At 44.7% G+C, this 15426-nt stretch overlaps 1 protein-coding gene across 1 annotated transcript; it reads right to left on the reverse strand.

Annotated features, from left to right (window-relative positions):
* Window positions 1-9865: 9865 nt before the first annotated feature.
* LOC125759905 (uncharacterized) lies at window positions 9866-10638 on the reverse strand. The gene is made up of 2 exons (XM_049419359.1): window positions 10411-10638; window positions 9866-10254 (listed from the first exon to the last, which is right to left on the reverse strand). The coding sequence occupies exons 1-2, from the start codon at window positions 10636-10638 to the stop codon at window positions 9928-9930; spliced, it is 555 nt and encodes a 184-aa protein (XP_049275316.1). The 3' UTR covers window positions 9866-9927.
* Between the last annotated feature and the right edge of the window lie 4788 nt (window positions 10639-15426).

A 15426-nucleotide genomic window follows, 5' to 3' on the forward strand; every position in this document is an offset into this window, starting at 1 on the left:
GATAAAAAGATCGCAAAACGCAGAGATAGAAAGTAAAGCGATATAAAGGAAGAGAAAGAGAAAAATAAGCATAAATAAAGGGAACAAAGACAGGGAAAGATAAAGATAGAAACAACGAAGAGAGAGAAAGAAGCGTTAAAGAAAAAGAAGAGAAAAATAGAAATAATCAAGGGATTAAAGACATTGAAGGATAAAAAGACCGCAAAAACGCAGGGAGAGAAAGAAGCGATATCATGAAGAGAAAGAGAAAAATAGCAGAAATAAAGGGAACAAAGACAGGAAAGATAAAAGATAGAAAAACGAAGATAGCGAAGAAAGCTGATATAAAGAAAAAGAAAGATAAAAATAGACAGAATCACGGGATTAAGACATGGGAAGGATAAAAATATCGCAAAAACGCAGAGATGAAAGAGAAAGAAAGCGATATAAAGGAAGAGAAAGAGAAAAATAAGCAGAAATAAAGGGAACAAAGACAGGGAAAGATAAAAAGATAGAAAAACGAAGAGAGAGAAGAAAGCGATATAAAGAAAAAGAAAGAGAAAAATAGACATAAATCAAGGGATTAAAGACATGGAAGGATAAAAAGACCGCAAAACGCAGGGAGAGAAAGAAAGCGATATAAAGGAAGAGAAAGAGAAAAATAAGCAGAAATAAAGGGAACAAAGACAGGGAAAGATAAAAAGATAGAAAAACGAAGAGAGAGAAAGAAAGCGATATAAAGAAAAAGAAAGAGAAAAATAGACATAAATCAAGGGATTAAAGACATGGAAGGATAAAAAGACCGCAAAACGCAGGGAGAGAAAGAAAGCGATATCAAGGAAGAGAAAGAGAAAAATAAGCAGAAATAAAGGGAACAAAGACAGGGAAAGATAAAAAGATAGAAAAACGAAGAGAGAGAAAGAAAGCGATATAAAGAAAAAGAAAGAGAAAAATAGACAGAAATCAAGGGAATAAAGACATGGAAGGATAAAAAGATCCGCAAAACGCAGGGAGAGAAAGAAAGCGATATAAAGGAAGAGAAAGAGAAAAATAAGCAGAAATAAAGGGAACAAAGACAGGGAAAGATAAAAAGATAGAAAAACGAAGAGAGAGAAAGAAAGCGATATAAAGAAAAAGAAAGAGAAAAATAGACATAAATCAAGGGAATAAAGACATGGAAGGATAAAAAGACCGCAAAACGCAGGGAGAGAAAGAAAGCGATATAAAGGAAGAGAAAGAGAAAAATAAGCAGAATAAAGGGAACAAAGACAGGAAAGATAAAAAATAGAAAACGAAGAGAGAGAAAGAAAGCGATATAAAGAAAAAGAAAGAGAAAAATAGACATAAATCAAGGGAATAAAGACATGGAAGGATAAAAAGATCGCAAAACGCAGGGAGAGAAAGAAAGCGATATAAAGGAAGAGAAAGAGAAAAATAAGCAGAAATAAAGGGAACAAAGACAGGGAAAGATAAAAGATAGAAAAACGAAGAGAGAGAAAGAAAGCGATATAAAGAAAAAGAAAGAGAAAAATAGACATAAATCAAGGGAATAAAGACATGGAAGGATAAAAAGACCGCAAAACGCAGGGAGAGAAAGAAAGCGATATAAAGGAAGAGAAAGAGAAAAATAAGCAGAAATAAAGGGAACAAAGACAGGGAAAGATAAAAAGATAGAAAAACGAAGAGAGAGAAAGAAAGCGATATAAAGAAAAAGAAAGAGAAAAATAGACATAAATCAAGGGATTAAAGACATAGAAGGATAAAAAGATCGCAAAACGCAGAGAGAGAAAGAAAGCGATATAAAGGAAGAGAAAGAGAAAAATAAGCAGAAATAAAGGGAACAAAGACAGGGAAAGATAAAAAGATAGAAAAACGAAGAGAGAGAAAGAAAGCGATATAAAGAAAAAGAAAGAGAAAAATAGACAGAAATCAAGGGATTAAAGACATGGAAGGATAAAAAGACCGCAAAACGCAGGAGAGAAAGAAAGCGATATAAAGGAAGAGAAAGAGAAAAATAAGCAGAAATAAAGGGAACAAAGACAGGGAAAGATAAAAAGATAGAAAAACGAAGAGAGAGAAAGAAAGCGATATAAAGAAAAAGAAAGAGAAAAATAGACAGAAATCAAGGGAATAAAGACATGGAAGGATAAAAAGACCGCAAAACGCAGGGAGAGAAAGAAAGCGATATAAAGGAAGAGAAAGAGAAAAATAAGCAGAAATAAAGGGAACAAAGACAGGGAAAGATAAAAAGATAGAAAAACGAAGAGAGAGAAAGAAAGCGATATAAAGAAAAAGAAAGAGAAAAATAGACAGAAATCAAGGGATTAAAGACATAGAAGGATAAAAAGATCGCAAAACGCAGAGAGAGAAAGAAAGCGATATAAAGGAAGAGAAAGAGAAAAATAAGCAGAAATAAAGGGAACAAAGACAGGGAAAGATAAAAAGATAGAAAAACGAAGAGAGAGAAAGAAAGCGATATAAAGAAAAAGAAAGAGAAAAATAGACAGAAATCAAGGGATAAAGACATAGAAGGATAAAAAGATCCGCAAAACGCAGAGAGAGAAAGAAAGCGATAAAGGAAGAGAAAGAGAAAAATAAGCAGAAATAAAGGGAACAAAGACAGGGAAAGATAAAAGATAGAAAAACGAAGAGAGAGAAAGAAAGCGATATAAAGAAAAGAAAGAGAAAAATAGACAGAAATCAAGGGAATAAAGACATGAGAAGGATAAAAAGACCGCAAAACGCAGGAGAGAAAGAAAGCGATATAAAGGAAGAGAAAGAGAAAAATAAGCAGAAATAAAGGGAACAAAGACAGGGAAAGATAAAAAGATAGAAAAACGAAGAGAGAGAAAGAAAGCGATATAAAGAAAAAGAAAGAGAAATAGACAGAAACTCAAGGGATTAAAGGCCCAAGCAAAAAACTAGAGATAGAAAGAAAGCGAAATAAAGAGAAGATGAAGAGTATCAGAAAGACGCTGGGAGCGAGCACTTATCTAAATAGGCAACAAAGGGAGAATAGAGCAATCATGCTTGGACCTGCATAAATACCAAAGTGGTTTTTCCACATGCAACTTGCCGAAGCAGCGAGCATCAAAGCGTTGCACCATAGCAGCAATATTTAAGACAGCACTTCAAGTTTTTCAATCTCTTGTGAAAAAGAGATGGCGGTGACGGCAGGCACATTGGACAGGGAGACCTCTTAGATAGAATTGTGTACACGGATAAGATGAGGCCGAGGTTTTCTTTTTTATACACAATAAAGAAAGGGGAATGACGACGAGAAGCTAACTCCAGTAGTTGGCAGACTCTATGAATTCAGTGAGCAAGGAGATCTGTGTAAAAGGGATCCATCACATTTTCCCACAAATGAAAAAGTTATACGCAGCTGATCGAATCTCTCCAGAAAGATGCTGACGACGTTTCGTGTTGGCACTACGTCATGAGTTGATGATCAGACAGAGCGTGCAGATCGACTGTTCATAGAAACGATAGAAAGCGAAAGAAACTCGTTTCCCGGAAAAATAGAAACAGGAAAGAGAGCAAGCCGCCTTCAATCCTCAGCCATCGGGGTGACAAATCACTCCCCAGAGAATATCCCTGCCGCATCTGTTGCAGTCTCCCGAGTCAAATAACCTAAAAACGGCACGAAGACGATCTCTGAGGCAACCTCAACGCAGTAAGAAAAGGCCAGTGTACTAGAAAGAACCAGCATTGATTATCAGAGCAAAAGCGCTACAGCTGATTGCGCCGTGATTAAGAGAAAGCCCAATAAGCAGAAATAAAGGTGAAACCTTAAATTAATGAGAAAACGTAGTAGTCGTCACATGCGTTCGAAGGCACCGTTTCCAAAAGTTAAACAACTCGTAGAAGAGATCTGAGTCAATATGTCGAGGAGGTCTTGAAACCTTAGCAAAAAATGCAAATAGGAAATAGACAGAAATCAAGGGATTAAAGACATAGAAGGATAAAAAGATCGCAAAACGCAGAGAGAGAAAGAAAGCGATATAAAGGAAGAGAAAGAGAAAAATAAGCAGAAATAAAGGGAACAAAGACAGGGAAAGATAAAAAGATAGAAAAACGAAGAGAGAGAAAGAAAGCGATATAAAGAAAAAGAAAGAGAAAAATAGACATAAATCAAGGGATTAAAGACATAGAAGGATAAAAAGATCGCAAAACGCAGAGAGAGAAAGAAAGCGATATAAAGGAAGAGAAAGAGAAAAATAAGCAGAAATAAAGGAACAAAGACAGGGAAAGATAAAAGATAGAAAACGAAGAGAGAGAAATAAAGCGATATAAGAAAAAGAAAGAGAAAAATAGACATAAATCAAGGGAATAAAGACATGGAAGGATAAAAAGACCGCAAAACGCAGGGAGAGAAAGAAAGCGATATAAAGGAAGAGAAAGAGAAAAATAAGCAGAAATAAAGGGAACAAAGACAGGGAAAGATAAAAAGATAGAAAACGAAGAGAGAGAAAGAAGCGATATAAAGAAAAAGAAAGAGAAAAATAGACATAAATCAAGGGAATAAAGACATGGAAGGATAAAAGACCGCAAAACGCAGGGAGAGAAAGAAAGCGATATAAAGGAAGAGAAAGAGAAAAATAAGCAGAAATAAAGGGAACAAAGACAGGGAAAGATAAAAAGATAGAAAAACGAAGAGAGAGAAAGAAAGCTATATAAGAAAAGAAGAGAAAAATAGACAGAAATCAAGGGATTAAAGACATAGAAGGATAAAAAGATCGCAAAACGCAGAGAGAGAAAGAAAGCGATATAAAGGAAGAGAAAGAGAAAAATAAGCAGAAATAAAGGGAACAAAGACAGGGAAAGATAAAAAGATAGAAAAACGAAGAGAGAGAAAGAAAGCGATATAAAGAAAAAGAAAGAGAAAAATAGACATAAATCAAGGGAATAAAGACATGGAAGGATAAAAAGACCGCAAAACGCAGGGAGAGAAAGAAAGCGATATAAAGGAAGAGAAAGAGAAAAATAAGCAGAAATAAAGGGAACAAAGACAGGGAAAGATAAAAAGATAGAAAAACGAAGAGAGAGAAAGAAAGCGATATAAAGAAAAAGAAAGAGAAAAATAGACATAAATCAAGGGAATAAAGACATGGAAGGATAAAAAGACCGCAAAACGCAGGGAGAGAAAGAAAGCGATATAAAGGAAGAGAAAGAGAAAAATAAGCAGAAATAAAGGGAACAAAGACAGGGAAAGATAAAAAGATAGAAAAACGAAGAGAGAGAAAGAAAGCGATATAAAGAAAAAGAAAGAGAAAAATAGACAGAAATCAAGGGATTAAAGACATAGAAGGATAAAAAGATCGCAAAACGCAGAGAGAGAAAGAAAGCGATATAAAGGAAGAGAAAGAGAAAAATAAGCAGAAATAAAGGGAACAAAGACAGGGAAAGATAAAAAGATAGAAAAACGAAGAGAGAGAAATAAAGCGATATAAAGAAAAAGAAAGAGAAAAATAGACAGAAATCAAGGGAATAAAGACATGGAAGGATAAAAAGACCGCAAAACGCAGGGAGAGAAAGAAAGCGATATAAAGGAAGAGAAAGAGAAAAATAAGCAGAAATAAAGGGAACAAAGACCGGGAAAGATAAAAAGATAGAAAAACGAAGAGAGAGAAAGAAAGCGATATAAAGGAAGAGAAAGAGAAAAATAAACAGAAATAAAGGGAACAAAGACAGGGAAAGATAAAAGACCGAAAAACAGAAACGACAGCCCGGGCCGCTGAAGTGCTCCGCACTTAAAGGGGTACTGACACAAAATTTCGCGGCCGAGATAGCTGCTGGATCGATTCCCGTGTACGTGCGTGTACCATCTGCAAAATATCGATAGCGAATAAAGCTTGGAAGGTATTTTATATGATTTTTGAAGTTCGCGAGCGCGATCCAGCATTATAGGCCGCACCTGGTGCATTGACACCTTCGGAGGTGACCCGAGGTGACCCCCCTACTTCCCCTACGTAATCGTTGCAGCCGGTACAAGTTATAATGACGTCGTAGCCGCCATTTCTGTTTTGACGCGCTTCCCAACAAATTGCTCCTCGCCAGCGGGTCAAACCTGAAGGGATTCGCCACGTCAAAATTCCTTCCATCCCCGACGCAAGAAAATTGTCGCCATCAGACGACGATGAGCCCGACGACGACAGACCGCGCGGAAATGCGTCACTGTTCTGTGTGCTCACGTGACCGAGCGTTTCACTCGCTAGGTGGTGATAGTTGCACCCGGCGGCTTGTCTTTTTTGGAGCTCTGTCAAACCGAAACTGAGGCTGTGTCGGTAATGAGGAGCTTGTAATTAATTATCTGTCGCGCGCTGCAGCAAACGATGTGTCGTGTTATGACTAACAGGCCCCCAGCAACACATTGCAGCAAAAAAACGCGGGGCAAAAATTTTTGTGTCAGGACTTCTTTAATATCATCATCAAGGCGCTCGACGAAAAACAGGAAGAATTCTTGGCGCGATCGAGCGCTCAATATGCTACAGATGGCTATGCTATACGGGGCTTTGCCTTCGTTACGCCAAGCGATGACAGCATACGACAGCCCGGGCCCTTTAAGTGCTTCGCACTTAATATCATCATCAAGGCGCTCGACGAAAAAGAGAAAGAAGAATTCTCCTTGGCGCGATCGAGCGCTGAATATGCTACAGATGGCTACGCTATACGTGGTTTTACCTTCGTTACGCCAAGCGATGGCAGCATACGACAGCATACGACAGCCCGGGCCCCATAAAGGGGCCCTGCAACACTTTTTGAGCAGGGTCAAAAAGCGCTGCCAATGGGTAGTCGAAGCTCCCGAGCACACGCGAGCCAAATATTATAGCGAAGCGCGCGGCCTGGAATTTAGAATAAATTCTCAAAGTCAGCTGAAAATCGCTCCCTCTTCTCTCGACAAATGACGTATTAGTCCGCAATACTTGAAGCGATTGTCGGCAGTTCCACTATTGGCTGATGTTATAATCACGATAACACCCTCATTATTACCTTCGTTGTTAATATTGAGTTCAATAAATAGATAATATGTATGTTTATATTGTGTTATGCCGTTAAAACACCGAACAAACATTAATATTGGCACTTCCGGTCTCACCGACAGCTCGTCTGCTCGTAGTTGCGTGGTTGCGTTTTCTTCACCATGCGCAGTGCCGAAATCGTGAATATTTCTGTGCTCTTGACCATCGCCGGTTGCCGTTGAGAGTGGGAGCCGTTCGAGTGTTGCCTCGTCAGCTGGAAACTGCATCCTCGGCACGTTCTCACGACCGACCGAGGCAGGGGTGCAGCATTTATCCGATAACAATGCTGGCGCCGGCTAGTTTAGGATACCTGTGTTCGCTGTATGGCGAGAGTTCCGTTCGCTGTCTGCTCAGTATGTCATCGAGCCGTACCTCGGCGTATCCTCCCCGTAGTCTCACGTTCCCGAGAAACCGCGACATAGCAACCAAGCAGACTCGCATTTTCACGGTAGCTGCAGACAGCCGGGGGATGGGTCCGCGCCGGCCCGATGCCCCACGATCCTTTCTTCTAGTCTTTAGTTCTTTGTTGTCAGCCCGCACTCGCTGTACGCCCGCATTCGAAGAGCAAAAGGCATCGAAGTGCCCACCCACCGGCTTAAATACTGTCAATCCAGTACCCCCACTGGGAGAAGGGTGCACGTAGCTTTGCCGTGTTGAATACGATTCAAGCGCGAGCAGTGCGACGAGGCGGTGTATCGGAGTATGGTCGAAACCCATCTCAGCTGTCATTTATTCCAAACTCGCACGCAGGTTTGCGTCCATGGTTGGCAGAGCGATGAAAACACTACGGCAGTTCGAGGTGCACACCCAATATTACCAAACCGACTCGCAGTTTTCAAGCACGCGCGATACTCGGTGCGATACTCGGTACGAGGACCACGCAAGCCGACCAGAAGTGGCACCACAGACCACGTGGTTGCGCCCAGACGCTAGAGAGAAAAAAATGAAAAAAAATTCCGCCGGCGCTGAAGTAACTTTTCGGCGGAGCCTCGCACCTCCGCGCTCCCTCCCTCCACGCCCCGCGCAGCTTTGCGCGCGCTGGCGGCGTTGAGCAGAGGGAGAAAGCTGCGCAACGTGATTTCTGTAATTTGGTAACGCCACTTCGACGGGAATAGCCGCCTACAGATGAGCTGGGACCTTGCCGCCCCTGCCCTCGCTGCCGTCTTGCCTGCTGCTCCGGCCATGGCGAACGAGACGCAATGACATCCCTCTTTCACTTCCCTTTCCCCCCTCCCAAGACGCTGTGCCGTGCTCTCGACTGGGCTGCAGAAATAAGCGTCTCTTCCTCCACATAACCATAAACAACAACACCACCACTTAGACTTGACGGATTCGAAAAATGTTTGCGGCATATGACTCGTGAAGAGTCATACGTGAATAACGAGACTATTCCAATATAACTCAGAAAGGTGTTGCAGGGCCCCTTTAAATGCTTCGCGCTTAATATCATCATCAAGGCGCTCGATGAAAAAGAGGAAGAAAAATTCTCCTTGGCGCGATCGAGCGCTCAATAAGCTACAGATGGCTATGCTATACGTGGTTTTGCCTTCGTTAAGCCAAGCGATGACAGCATACGACAGCATACGACAGCCCGGGCCCCTTAAAGGAGCACTGACACAAAAATTTTGCACCTTCTTTTTTTTCTTGCAATAGATAGCTTATGATCCACTTATCGCGGCTGCAAACCGCGTTTGCGCGAGTGCGTGACTGTTATTTATTTAGAGGCGTTTTTAGAGCGCCCAGTCGCAGTTTCGGTTTCAAAGAGCACCAAGCTAGGCAGCACTACTTCCGGTGGCCGGGTTAACGCAGCTGGCCACGTAACCACGCAAAATTGTGACGTAGGCGGCGCGCGAGAGCGGGTCCACAAGCTCGCACCAGGTCAAGTGGCGCCAGCTATGGAGGATTAGAAACAACTAACAAACGCGTAACCTATGTCCTCCGAGCATTCGGAAGCGCCCATCTCGACTCACTAAGCCTACAGCATCGATTATTTGACTACGGCTCTCAAAAACGGCGCCGAATCAGGACGAATACATTGCTGTCGAAGCTTAAGGACATAAGTCTAAAGGAAATGGAAGCATCAGTTCGGAGCTTACACGTTACAAAGAGAGAGAGAGAGAAAACTTTTATTTGTGAAGGCCTCAAGGATTATCCTCGTTGGGTGGAGCCCTTAGTTCAGGGCCCCATTGGGCCCCACACAATATCCCTCATACTGTCCCTATTGTGGAGCGAAGCCCACGGTGTATCACTGCACCTGGGAATGTCCACAACCACCGGGCTGCCGCCCTATAGGGTGTATGCACGACAGGCATCGACAGCGACATGCAGGTACAGTGGCTAGTGTAATGCAGGCAAGTCTCGCTGTGCACTCTGGGTAATCCGCCATTTTGAAGCAATAACAAGCAGACCAAAGCAGGCAACGTTTGTGGACTGGTCGTCGATGTGTGGTCGCAGTCGGTCTCCGGGCGTGCGGTTTGGCATCTCTGTGCAAGAATGCAACATTGTTTTGCGGCAAAATGACGCATGATCAAACGGATTATGCAGCGACGCTGTGCGTCAAAGACCAGGCGCGCTACAGTGAGAAAGTTGCCCTGTGTGGTGTGGACCCCTTTGAGCTTCGGGAAAGCGACTGCGTAAGAGACGTCAACCTGTGGCCGTGAATCGACGCCGCAGACATAAGCGAGTTCCTTGTTTTGAGGATCAGCTTCCTTACCCGCCAGCAACTAAAGGCTTAAAAAGGATTAGAAGGCCACAATATTGTGACCAGCGGTTGGATGCGCGAGCCATCGGTTAAGGAAGTTTCTTCAGACTCCGTGATTCTCAAAACAAAGTTACGTTTAAAGTGTTTTATTCTTCTAGCGGAATACAATGTTATCTTTTTGCCCAGGTCAACCACTCGCAGAGCCTCAACAGGCAACCTGTGGATTCATGGGCCCTGTGCAAGTGCGACGGTAAAGTCGTTGCCGCGCACTGTACGTGCATGGCCGGGAACGGCCATGCGTGCTCCGATGTCGCGGCACTGCTTTTTTACGTAGAGTACGGCGTGTGCGTGCGGCAGGAGCGTTCGTGCACGGACAGCGCCAACTCGTGGCTGCCGATGCACATCAGGAAATTGGATGTGAGGCCTAGTATCGCTGAAATGGATTTCGCGTCGTCGACGATGAAAAAAACGACGATTAGGTGCCGATGCCAGTGCAGCTCGTGAGCCGAAAAGCCCTTGCAGAGCCAGCAGCACCCACTGGAGACTGTGGCCCTGCGAAACAGAGTACACCAACGCTCTGCTCAAAGCAATGCCTGCATCCGCGGTGCCCAAAATAACACTTTTACAGTGACAGGAACGGGCAGCGCTTTAAAATAGGTAACGTAGGTGCGAGACTTGCATACGTGATAAATAGTGTCGGCAACACACTTTGTACTTCTGCGGATTATCGGCGACACCCTTCCTGTTGAGGCGGGCGATCCACTCGCGCTGCCGGCGTTGCGACAGCTGCCTCGTCTTGCCGCATTCATGAACCCGCACCTTTGGAATCTTGAAAAACCGAAAGTTGCTGAGGTTCTGACTGTTCTGCTTAGCCTTCTCTTTCTCGGCTTTGGTGTACGTACGGCTTTTGCAGCCTACAACGGCGCAGTAAACCATGACAGCTCCCGCACATCAGGGTCAGATAGAGGGTGTTCCCCCCAACCTCAATGAGTCGGCTCATGGGGCTGCGCGCGACCTAACCTACCGCGCTTCCCCCGGACAGCTTGGAGACGACTCCACCGAGAACAGGGACACTCCTTCTACCTACAACGAGATTACAAAATATTTCTACCTCGCTCGCAGAATTTACTCTCTTCCACATCCGCGGCTCAACAGAGCTCAGGCCCTCACACTACGGCTTTTGCAAACGAATACATATCCGAACCCGTGTCTCCTACACAGGATCTATCCCGATATTTATACCGACAGTTCTTGTCCCTCGTGCGGAGAAATCTCCACTTTAGAACACATGCTCTGGCGGTGTGCCCGGTCACACTCTACAGTCGATAATAACTCGGCCAGGTGGGATGTGGCCCTCCGTAGCCCCCTTCTGGCTGAACAACTCTGGGCTGTCCAGCAGGCCCACGATGCGGCCGAGAGGCTTGGCCTTCCGGTCCCTACGTGGGAGCGGCCCGCTACGTGTGGAGACGCGTCCTGCAGGACCTCAATAAAGTTTACCATACCATACCATCGACTGGTCATACACGCTGCTTTGCTCGTCTGCTTGTTATTGCTTCAAAATGGCGGATTACCCAGAGTGCACAGCGAGACTTGCCTGCATGTCGCTGTCGATGCCGGTCGTGCATACACCCTATTCCTTCACCCTCACAATCCTCTTGGGAGACTGCGCTGACCAGCTCAGAGCCGCAGGAGCAGCGTCGGCTGATCCAGCGGGCACGTTGTGTTACACGTTACAGAGCGCACAGCGGCCACTGATAGATTCGAAGTGGACGACAACCGCTTTTGGCTGTGCGGCCATGTATTTCGGAGGCACGAATGACAGCTCTCGCGCGTGCGGCACCGCGCCGTTGCGGCCGGCAGGCTTGCCGCTAGCGTGAGCGGGCCGTAACATCTGCCAACGGACACGACGAGCGAACAGCGGAAGAGAACACAACTAGCACACGCAAAGCCGCAGGCACGGAGGAAGAAATGGCAGGTAGCATGGCACAAGCGCAAGGGCACAACCAGCAAACAGCCAACACAAACTCGTGACGTAGGTTTGTTTACACAGCCATCGCGTTGATGTCAGCGTCGCGAGGTGCTTGCATCTCGCTCACTCGCGCGGCACGCACTTTAAAATTGATATTAAATATGTTCTAGGCTATATCGGCCCTTGATATTTCGTAGAGGTTGTGTATGGCTCCACATACATCTATTTCACTCATTATCTCGCCTTCGAAATTTTGTGTCAGTGCTCCTTTAAGTGCTTCGCACTTAATATCCTCATCAAGGCGCTCGATGAAAAAGAGGAAGAATAATTCTCCTTGGCGCGATCGAGCGCTCAATAAGCTACAAATGGCTATGCATGCGTGGTTTTGCCTTCGTTACGCCAAGCGATGACAGCCTACGACAGCCCGGGCCGCTGAAGTGCTCCACACATATCATCATCAAAGCGCTCGACGAAAAAAAGGAAGAAGAATTCTTCTTGGCGCGATCGAGCGCTCAATAAGCTACAGATGGCTATGCTACAGGTGGTTTTGCCTTCGTTACGCCAAGCGATGACAGCATACGACAGCCCGGGCCCCTAAAGTGATCCACACTTAATATCATCATCAAGGCGCTCGACGAAAAAGAGGAAGAAGAATTCTCCTTGGCGCGATCGAGCGCTCAATATGCTACAGATGGCTATGCTATACGTGGTTTTGCCTTCGTTACGCCAAGCGATGACAGCATACGACAGCCCGGGCCGCTGAAGTGGTCCACACTTAATATCATCATCAAAGAGCTCGACGAAAAAGAGGAAGAAGAATTCTCCTTGGCGCGATCGAGCGCTCAATATGCTACAAATGGCTATGCTACATGTGGTTTTGCCTTCTTTACGCCAAGCGATGACAGCATACGACAGCCTACAACAGCCCGGGCCCCTAAGGTGCTCCGCACTTTAAAAAAAGGGTAATGCAGAATCTGCACTTCTTCTGGTCGGAATAATATTTATTATAGCTCCGGCGCGACGCCCGTTTAACTGGTTTGTCCTGTTTCTCCACTGTATCGCTTGTGACACAGTGAACATTCGAGCAGGTAGTTTGTTCCGAGCATGTACCGTTTGCTATACAAAATCATCATGACACTGTGTCCTTCGGTAAAAATCCCTTACCAAAATACACCATACCTGTTACAATCAGTGACCTCAAAAACTTGCTAAATCTCGAACTAATGATGGATCATCATGGATCATTTACTTTCACGCATACCACATCACAGCTCTGGAACCAACTACCCACAGACATAACAGAACCACGGTCAGTTCTGTGACTAAACTAACCGACGGTTATTTTATACTCGCGTCACTTGTTGATGAGAATGTTCCACATTCCTGTTGCACTCTGTTCTCTCGCGCTCCCTTCACAACCCCTATGGGATTTATGGGGCCCTGCCTTTATAACATAACTGATGTACCTATCTTCGTGTGAACGATAAAACCATTTTATTGAATTGAGGTACATAACGTTCCCTGTTGAACGATTTCTCATCACTTAACGAGTGCCAATTATATTCAGTATTTAACAAATAGATATCATTCTTCGTTAAATACGCTAGTATTTTTCATCATGGCTTAAAAAATATAAAGTGTTCGAGCTCGAAGTGAGCTCGAACAACATTAAGCGCCACTTTTTCTGTGCAACCTCTGCAACGAAATCGCGTATGTCTGCCGTGACGGATAAAAAAACAGAGAGCCGTGCGCAAGGAGCTTTTTTCAAGGTATCACGAGGCCTTTCTCTCAAGACAGTTCAACACCAATGAAGACACCAATGTCGGTATTGCTTGGTGAGAAGTGGCTTTCGACCAGCAATTTTCGCCAACGACGCCATATTTGAATCTGCGCCGGTCCATGATACTTTGGAAGCGCAGGCACAGCGCCAGCCAACGTGCACCGTGGTATATGTGTCTCCGCCCACCAAATGAAGTCACGTTGTGCCATCCGTGCGAGCGCTCGTCTTGTGTCCTCTTCTTTGTGCTCCGTCCAGTTCGCGATGAAAAGTTTCCAAGAATCCAATGAGATTGCACCAAACAAGATTCGTATGTTCAAAACCAGCCTTCCTTAAGTTAAATATAATGCACCACATCGCCCCGCCTTCTGTGCAGTTGTCTTGGCACGATGCCTTGCTTATAGGCGCCCGCAGTGCTGGCCAACCACGCTTTTTCTTCAAAATCCGGAAATACACTTTTCAATGTAGGAATTCATCGGCGGCAAGGCTTTCCAAGGTAACAATAGACAGGGGGGTCAGGATGTGGAAGCGCCAACACAACGACATTCGCTTGCGACATCGCGATAAACACAGTCCTATATATAGCCCCAAGTGCAAGCCTGTCGTCACCTCTTCTGAGAAACACTCATTCAAGGCGAGTCTCCGCACATTATTTCGGCTACGTTGGGCAACCCACGTGAATTTTTAGCTGCATGCATCGTCCACCACATTCAATGAGTTTCTCCCTGGCAGCAAGCCTGCAAGTGACCCGCCTCGTCGAACGACTGTGACACTCCTGTGTGTGCCTCCATATCCCATTCCTCTCTTGCCTACTTTTCTGTCTCCCCAGTGCAGGGTAGCAAACCAGATATTCCGGTTAACACATCACACCTCTCTCTCTCTTGAAAACGTCCAAACACCACCCGTACTTGCTGTTCGGCGTGGATATGCTAACTACGACATTTGAGAAGCATCTATTGTCACGAGAGGTAAAACACAAAAAGAAACTGTCTGCTCTGTGAGGCGAAATGAGGACCGGGTGTACAAGAGTTGGCCTTCCTAAGCAATCCTTTATTTCATGCGCAATAGTGGCTTCGAATTACGGCTTTGCTCAGAAGCCTTTCAGGCATCTGCGAATAACGTGCATGCTCGGGTGTTCGACCGTCAAAAAAAGCCGGCAGATCCCACGCATTGTGGGAATCGATGTAATGCGAAGCAGCCAGCAAAGAGCTGCATACATCGTCTTGTATGTCATTGAGGAAAATGCGTGTCATGGTTTTCATGTTAACTCCTATTATTTGTGTTCGTCACACAGTAACGTCGCGCAATACCAACTTCGGGGTAGATCAAGCTAGAGAAACGGCCGCCAGCGCACCATGAGCGTGGCACGTAAGTCATGCTGTACATGACATGCGTGTCATGATTTCCATGTTAACTCGTGTTATTTATGTTCGTTATACAGCCACATCGCAAGATACCAATTTTGGTGTATGGAAAGCTAGCGAAACGGCCGCCAGCGCCCCATGAGCGTGGCACGTAAGTCATGCTGTACATGACATGCGTGTCATGATTTTCATGTTAACTCGTGTAATTAATGTTCGTTATACAGTCACGTCACAAGATACCCATTTTGGTGTATATAAATCTAGCGAAACGGCCGCCAGCGCCCCATGAGCGTGGCACGTAAGTCATGCTGTACATGACATGCGTGCCATGATTTTCATTTAACTCGTGTAATTAATGTTCGTTATACAGTCACGTCACAAGATACCCATTTTGGTGTATATAAATCTAGCGAAACGGCCGCCAGCGCCCCATGAGCGTGGCACATAAGTCATGCTGTACATGACATGCGTGTCATGATTTTCATGTTAACTCGTGTAATTAATGTTCGTTATACAGTCACGTCACAAGATACCCATTTTGGTGTATATAAATCTAGCGAAACGGCCGCCAGCGCCCCATGAGCGTGGCACGTAAGTCATGCTGTACATGACAT

The sequence above is a fragment of the Rhipicephalus sanguineus genome, chromosome 9, assembly GCF_013339695.2.
Source record: "Rhipicephalus sanguineus isolate Rsan-2018 chromosome 9, BIME_Rsan_1.4, whole genome shotgun sequence".
In the NCBI taxonomy this organism is placed as follows: domain Eukaryota; kingdom Metazoa; phylum Arthropoda; class Arachnida; order Ixodida; family Ixodidae; genus Rhipicephalus; species Rhipicephalus sanguineus.

Excerpts from the sequence above, each read along its gene's own strand:
- LOC125759905 (XM_049419359.1), bottom strand. The coding sequence starts at position 10,638 with ATGGTTTACTGCGCCGTTGTAGGCTGCAAAAGCCGTACGTACACCAAA. Across the intron at positions 10,255-10,410 it reads ATAATCCGCAGAAGTACAAA|GGCCACAGTCTCCAGTGGGT; the intron begins GTGTGTTGCCGA and ends TCTGTTTCGCAG.